At 54.2% G+C, this 7,519-nt stretch overlaps 3 protein-coding genes across 3 annotated transcripts; all 3 read right to left on the bottom strand.

Moving 5' to 3' along the window:
• Positions 1–1,458: 1,458 nt before the first annotated feature.
• TRAVEDRAFT_100835 (uncharacterized protein) lies at positions 1,459–3,267 on the bottom strand (the record flags this gene model as incomplete). The annotated part of the gene is made up of 2 exons (XM_008039460.1): positions 1,459–1,931; positions 2,664–3,267. Coding segments are annotated over 2 exons (1,077 nt in total), but the record flags the coding sequence as incomplete, so codon positions are not given.
• Positions 3,268–3,273: 6 nt separating this feature from the next.
• Positions 3,274–4,341, bottom strand: TRAVEDRAFT_103431 (uncharacterized protein; the record flags this gene model as incomplete). The annotated part of the gene is made up of 2 exons (XM_008039459.1): positions 3,274–3,614; positions 4,131–4,341. Coding segments are annotated over 2 exons (552 nt in total), but the record flags the coding sequence as incomplete, so codon positions are not given.
• Positions 4,342–6,050: 1,709 nt separating this feature from the next.
• Positions 6,051–7,064, bottom strand: TRAVEDRAFT_46490 (uncharacterized protein; the record flags this gene model as incomplete). The annotated part of the gene is made up of 5 exons (XM_008039151.1): positions 6,051–6,161; positions 6,212–6,346; positions 6,396–6,680; positions 6,728–6,904; positions 6,957–7,064. 5 exons carry the CDS (start codon positions 7,062–7,064, stop codon positions 6,051–6,053), a joined length of 816 nt encoding a protein of 271 aa, XP_008037342.1.
• Between the last annotated feature and the right edge of the window lie 455 nt (positions 7,065–7,519).

Genomic DNA, 7,519 nt, shown 5'->3' with positions numbered 1-7,519 from the left:
AAACGACGATGTACAGGCAACCTTGAAAGGTAGAAGGCAACCTTGAAATCCTGCGTAAAGCATACGAGAAGCGCCGCCGGTTGGGATAGGTCTCCTGTCGTGCGCATTTGTGAGAGTGGTGTGGCGTGATATAGAACCGGGTGTACCATCCAATCGTCGGGGCGAACTGATGTCACCGTAGGGTGTACGACATGGTTTTTCACCATCAATGTCCTTCGGCGAGAAGCACCTGCCATGTCGGTTCGCTGGTAGAAGTTGCAAGCAGAGGGCAAGTAAGGAGATGGGTAGTTGAGGGTAAAATCCATCTCGTTCGGATGGGCGAAGACAAGCCTTTGGGCGCGTAGGCGCACAAGCGTCCCGAATGTCCATTGTGAGACTATCACGTGTTTCTGGCACGAGGCTACTGACCTTCGGTGCTCATCGCAGCCTGCGTTGACGCCGTAGCATTCGGGTACCCGGACGATAAATACATGCTATATCCCTGCATTATCAAAGCACACCGAGGTTATCCAGTATATCACCTTCCCCTGCTCCCTCCACTGTGTCCTCCGCGCCGGCTGCTTCTTGTTCTCGACGGAGAGAGGTCACCAGTCTGACGCTCTAAATGCAAACCCCACCGAATGAGTCCGGAACAATGAAGAGATGCAAAAGCGACGTACCTTATCTAAAGGTAGGATATGCACACATGGTTCATCCATTTCCGGCAAGACGAGAGGTGTGCGGGCGACGTGAGAGATGATTCGATCTGGTGGGATTACGACTCCAGGAACCTGCCGCTGGTAATACAGCTGACCACCAACGAAAGGGTACCTCCGGAAGTAGTCGCGCGTAGTATCCGCCTCCGACAATTCTGCATATGGGCGGACGAAGAGGTACGTCTTTGCGGTGACTTGCCCGTCAGGTTCACGATAGGAATAGGAAAAGATCTTCTGGATACGAGCCGCCGAGAAAGTGCGACGCGATCGCTCTGTCCAGAAGATGATATTGCTATCCTTGGAAGAGTTGACCTCAGCTCGGAAGGAGACACCGTGCACTTGAACAGAGGGAACGTGCACAGCGTGGTTCAGGAGCTGCCTACTCCCGGGGATGCGTCGGCGATCTCGAATGTCGATGAACTGCTCTCCTCCGGCTTCGGCGTTCATGAAGTCCAGAAGAGCTCGAAATGGGGCGTCCTCGAGAGCTGTGGGCTTCACTGACCCTGTGCCCGATGTCGAGAAAGGGTCCCCCAGTGAAACCGACTCCCGCAGCCTGGTCCCCCGCCGGTCTTCGCTTTGTAGTTGCACATACGCTTCCAAAAGTTCTGCTACCTGCGGACGTATCTCCGGGTCGTCAAGTATGGCCCGCAAATTGGCAGCTCGGCAGCTGTGCTTCATGAAGGTCATCTCCAAGTCCCCTGGATCGGGAGCAAGAATAGCGTTTAATGAAGTGATGACGGCGAATTTGGTGTCCAGGCTACGTACCAAATTTGAGGTTGGTGTTCTGCTGTTGCAACAGATAGTTCATTCTCTCGGAGAAGAACGTGCGGATGGAGTGAAGAGGGCCGAAGAGACGCAGGAAGAAGGGAATATGGAGGGAGTTATGCTGGTTCGGCGTCAACGAGATGCCGTAGAGCTGCCGCGTGGTCTTCAGGTACGCAAGCGCAGACGTCTCATAGAGAGTGATGGCTTCTTCGGACATCTCGAGTAGGCTCCCCACAACGACCTCGGTCACCAGATGCATATAATTTTCCAGCATCTCCACGGACCTTCCGCCCTTGGGCGCCCATTTAGGGATGAGGATGATTGGGAGGTTGATGACGCAGAAGATATGCCATTGATCGGCGCTGAGCTTGCCGCGAGATGTCGTACCGACATTACGAGGAACCGGGTTGATCCATGAGGGTAGCTCGGTGTTGCGAAGTTCGGCGTGAATATGCGCCATCATGCTACTCCCTAGGACGGCCCCAGTGTCTGATCCCAGCTGCTCAGCGCCGTCCTATAATATGTATATGATCAATCCTCTGTGAAGGTAAATCGAGTACTATAAACGAACCATCGCATCGCCGGATCGCGACGGCCCTGCAAGCGGAGGCGGGTCCTAGAGATTGTCATGAGTATTAAAAGAAATTGTCATGTTACGGTACCCAGCTTGCCTGGGGAGTCGTCGGCATCGCCGTAGCCCCATCATTCTTATCTTGAGGTAGGAGACCCCCTCGCTGTGATGTGAGTATCAGCTTTGTCGGTGAGGAGTGCAAAATTATGAAGGGCATACTTTCTGAATCAATCGGCGAGCGAGGTCGATTTTGTCGCCACCGTCGTCGAGACCCTCCCTTTCACAGAGAATACGCAAGACTGCGAGGTTGAACCGCTTACAGAACCGGGATGGGGGTGGCAATTCGCTCAAAGCTGCCATCGCTTTGAGTACATCTTCTTCCGAGGCGACGGCGCGCGCCACCGCCTTGCGGCGCATGTTGGGCGCAGGGGCAGGAGCATCGAGCTCTGACGGATAGATACCTTCCTTGACGCGCTAGCAAGTGGATGTTAACGTCGTACTCTGTGTCCGTAGTTGTGATAGACTTACCCATTCCTGAAGGAGCCTAGCTAAGTGGTCCTTGTTCGACTTCTTGATTCCAGTGCGGATTCCTAGTACCGAGAAACACAGGTACTTCAAAACCGCCTTCTTACAAGAGGCTAGCTGAGCGTTGGTCCCGGAATATAGATGGCCGAGGCCGATAGATAAGTCCTCTTCAGAAGGTGGTGAAGGTCCGGCAGCATCGGGATCCTCCGCGTCCTCGCTCGAAGCGTTCATCCCCCAGATCTTCCGGCAGTGGTGCTTCAGCAAGCCGAGGTAATGGTTGTGCATCGAGTCTATCACCGTGTAGCTGATAGGATCCCAGTATGGCAGGTTGAGTAGTTCTGACCATCGTGTACTGTTATCTTTGAATGCAGCTTCGCGTTGAGCGGGGGTCGCTTTGTCTTTCCAGGCTTGAGCAGCTTCCCGGTGCTCTTCGCAGCTTCGCGGAATCCAGGAAGAGATGTCGAGGTCGTCGATGTCGGACCGCTTCTGATGGCACATGCTACAAAAGAACTTCGCGTTATGAGCCCCGAATCCCGCCGTCTGACGTGCTGCCGGAAGGTCGCAAACCAGCGGAATGAGCGCACAACGAACGAGTCGTCCACTGGGATAGTTTGCGGTGCGAGAGAAGAAAACTCCGGTTTCCCAGAGTACGAGAAGCTCGTCGACCAGCGGCTTCAGGAAGTGATTGATCTGGTCCAGGGAAGGCTTCTGAGGACCAGGGATGACGCCGACGAGGTAGACATTCTCCGGCAAGTAGCGCAGATGGGGAGGGAGGTTCAGGCAGACCATGTAGATCCCAGTGACGGTGACGTTCTGCTTTGCTTCCTTCGAATGAAACGGGTTGAATCCATCGATAGAGAGACCGAAGATATAGCGTCCTTCGTGAGGGGGTGCATTGACGAAGGGGACTCCATCTCTCATCAGCTTGCGGAAGACAGGGGCGTCCCAGACATCTTTCATGATCAGCTTCGGTGGTCCCTGAGCTCGGACGGTGGCGTCGTCCATGGCGTCTTCCATTCCCGGGCGCGCGAGGAGGCGTGCGAGCCAGTCTATCATTTCTTGATACAGGTAGACGCGAACAGGCGTATAGAAGACTTTCCCCCGCAGAGTACGACTCTTCCACAGCGGCGCGTCGCATGGTACACTGGAAAGTGTCTCTTGGTTGGTGCATCGTTGAGGGTAGGGGCGATCGCCATGAAGTGCATAACAGACCGGGCAGCAGAGATAGCGACGAGTATGAGGGTCGAGGCGAAAGCAATTGACAACTGTGCGGATGTCTATCGGGAGGTGGTCGATGAGGGCCTGGTCTCGCGGCGACAATCGTCCACCTTTTGCGATTCGAAAGGCAGCCCGAACAAGAAAGCGCAGGCATTTGAGCAACACCCCGCTGGCACGCCGAGGAAGCCGATAGAACAGGTGCATCATCAAGGCGGTGAGATGATGCGCGAGCACGAGAGGGTTCATCCTTTGATGAGGCTGGATATAATAATGCGCTGCCAAATAGATGCATGCGTTAGCGTCCATGTTCAAGTTAAGTTTCGATGTTGTCTTGCCTGAGTCAAAGAACGGCACACCAGCGCGTTCGCACCGCTGTACGTCCACTTTCTGTCTGCGCCATTCCACATCTTTGTGATTCTGCAGCCGTAGCAGCTCGTTGCAAACGAGCTGACGGAGCTCTGAGCTCCGAGCATCGAGGATGTCGATGTTGTACGCCGGGAGAGCGTCGACCTCAGAGAGCATGCAAAGTAGCCATTTCTCGTGCTCCAAGAAGTCGACGTTACACGGGTGATCGGAGAGAGCGAATACGCCGGTATTGAAGTCTGCTAGAGATCCTTGTTCCACCAGTTGAAAGGTATCGACATCGGCGAGGTTGGAACGGAAGGAAAGGGGGCCGTGGTACCCATACGACCAAATCGTACTTCGGACGTAGCCTTCCAAGAAGTCCAGGTCTTTCTCTGCTTCAGGCGAATGGGAGAGAGCATTCTGATCTTCCTGAACATCGGTGGGGAGTCGTGTTCCACCGGCGGTAGCGGAGAGGGGTGCAGGATGCGTAGAGGTGAGGCTAGGGAGGTTCGCCGCTTGATCTCTGTTCGCGCGATTTCCCGGGGGACGGGGTTCCGTGGACGAATGAGCTATCGGTTCACAGCTAGGTAGAGCGTCGTTGCTCAGAGGTTGGCCATCTTCATCCACACCGGCCGCTTTCAATCTCTCCAGAAGCTCGTCCGTTTGTGCACGTCGTCGATTACTGCGATTCGTTGATTGCGGGACTGGTGTTCGATGAATTCATCAGGCGTTGGGGTAGGCAAAATGGTAAAGATCCTGATGATGTACGCACTGGGTCGGGGGCTGGATGAACCGGGACTCCTGCTTGACTGGGGACCGGATCGGCTCGTACCGCGGACTGGAATTTGTTAGATTCCCTGAGCAATTGTACTGAGAGTGGGCAGGCTTACGAGGTCCGTGCGCATCTCTCCTCCCGCTCCCTCCAAGGACCTGGTGATGGACGTGTAGAGTAGAGAGATTTCGCATGCCCACGTCCCACAGCACCACAGCCTCTGAAAGCGCCGACCATTGACCGCCGTAATGAACAGTGGGAGTTATTTGCATCAAGCGAGGAATTCGTCTCTGGGATCGCAGTGCTTCCAGGACGTCCCGTACAGTCGACGATTGCCCGATAGCTGTGGGGTGACTCTTGAGCTCGGCGCAACTACAACGAGGTTCTGTATCTCACCAAGAGGGATAGATCTAGCCCCGACTCCCATCACAAAAATCGTATAGCGACCTTCCTTCGCCAATTTTGTCATGGAAGAGACGGGACCGCATGGTCGAAAGCGGAGGCCTTCTCAAGGTTCGTAAGCGGCTTACAGACAAGGTGTCTGATGCTTACCAGACGCAACGTAGTATACACAGTACAGGTCGAATAAGAAGGTGACGCAGACAGCCCAAAGCTCCCAGCACATATTTGCGTGAAAGAAGATAGCGGGGAAGCAGAGTAAGACAGTCCCGAGGGCGAGGAATATTGAGGCCAAGACGTGAGCGGTTTGATCAAGGACGAGCGGCCACCACGCAGCAGCTCTCTTGTGCTTGATTCGTTTCCATTTTTGAAAGAACCGCTGCCGGACCAGTATGAGACGTCGCATGTCGTGGACCGTGTTTTGGAAAGCCACAGGGAGGTTCACGGCGAAAGCTGATGTCCTTGAATGGCCCGAGATCGCCGAGATCTTGAGAATATCAAGATAATCAATATAATCAATATTGAATTAGAGACAATCAGGAGAAACGTGGACCCACAAGTAGCAGAGTAGAGCGGGACCACGCCGAAGCCTTTGGTATATGCGCAGATAGAGCAAGAGGGACTGTGCGCACAGGCGGCGGAAGGGCTTGCATCGCTCATACAAAACAAGGGTGGGGGACATATTCAATTGCGGGCTACGGGACACGGCGCTTTGGCCAGGAACTAGCTATGCGGACTCTACGCTTTAGGCCATATTACCTTAAGCACGGAGGGCTGCACCAGACAACGCAAACACCCTGATGTTGAAAGAAGCCCTAGCCTTGAGCTGAATCGTGGCGCGAGCCAAGGCGGCGGTAAGTGGGTCGGACATCTATCTGTCTGTTAAATGGTGGCGGGGAAGGCAATGAGTCTGTAACGTACCTCATGCATCATGTCCACGGCGTCGTAAATCTGCGTGAATACCTTGTATGCGTTACGCAGGTCCACGACACTGAATAGCGCGCCAGCGCTCGTTCCAGCCAACATCAGGGGGGACGAAGTACGCTCAAAGACTTTCTGCAAACTGGTAAGGCGAGAGAGCGCCGGTTGTAGATACGGAACTCACCTGAAGCGTGGTGGTAGTCTGAGCCTGCTCCAAGCCAAGATCCTCGAGGGTCCGGTGCAGGGCGACAAACTTTGCAAGCTGTTCCTGAACCACCTCCGACGTCAACGGCGCTGCACCGACGAAGAGGCTGCTGACAACCACAAAAAGCGCTTCGGAACGTTGCTCCAATGCGCGTCGGCGGTCGTGCAGCATCTGAAGACGTGCAAGGAGGGCTCTTGCAGCGATGGCATTCTGAATCTGAGACTTCGCGTCGTTCAGTGGGCGCGTCAACACGCGGATCTGATTCTGAGAAGCCATGAGACGGAGATTACGATGGAGAGGAACATACATACTGGAGTGCGGTCTAGCAGACGAAATACCGGCTCGAAGTCGCTCATAGCCTCCCTACTGAACGAAACCTGCGACTCGAAAACGGCCATCGTCTTCTTGAAAGTATCGAAGACATCATCGTACTCGTGTAGCTCCGCGGCAGTGAGCTGAGACTTCTTGTCGTAAAACACGTCTTGGAACTGACAGGAGAGATATTGATCGAGGTGAGGCACAGCGTTCCGAAAGGCATACCTCTTTGAATTTCCCCGAAGCAGAGTCAAACGTTTGAGCTGCCTTCAGCAGGCCAGCCTTGAGCCTGTGCTGTCGTGGAGACGACAAGACCCCTATATGTTTCCACATTTTTCCTTATTTTCTACGGCCATTTGTACGACACTTAGACTTAGAACCAGTAGTTAGAAGCATGTGACCAGTCACCTGACCCCCACCTGCAGACTGGCACTAATGTGCGCACAGACCACCTTTACGTTTGTACATGTTTGGCTCCCCTGACTCAGTATATAAACCCCACCTGTAGCGACCCTAGCCCTCATCTTGACCTCTTGGTCCTTGGGCTAGGTAAGCCGTCCTTTGTATTCTCTTAGTCAGCATAATATTAACTTGGTCCTTGGGCTAGATTTGACTTGAAAGTCTACGCTCGGCGTTAGCAAGCCTTCGCGCTCGCCGCCCTTGGGTTAGATCGTATTAGTTTCTTTGTTGTAGGCGTTGCCTGGTCGCGTCGAGTCTAGCTCCGCGACATTAGGTCAAGATCCCCACCGTGCCGGAGATCTGCCGACCAGATCTCCCCTCACGTGTAA

This window comes from Trametes versicolor (assembly GCF_000271585.1).
Source record: "Trametes versicolor FP-101664 SS1 unplaced genomic scaffold TRAVEscaffold_5, whole genome shotgun sequence".
Lineage (NCBI taxonomy): Eukaryota > Fungi > Basidiomycota > Agaricomycetes > Polyporales > Polyporaceae > Trametes > Trametes versicolor.
Note: the sequence above shows the minus strand (reverse complement) of the source record. Positions and strands in the feature narration are given on the sequence as shown.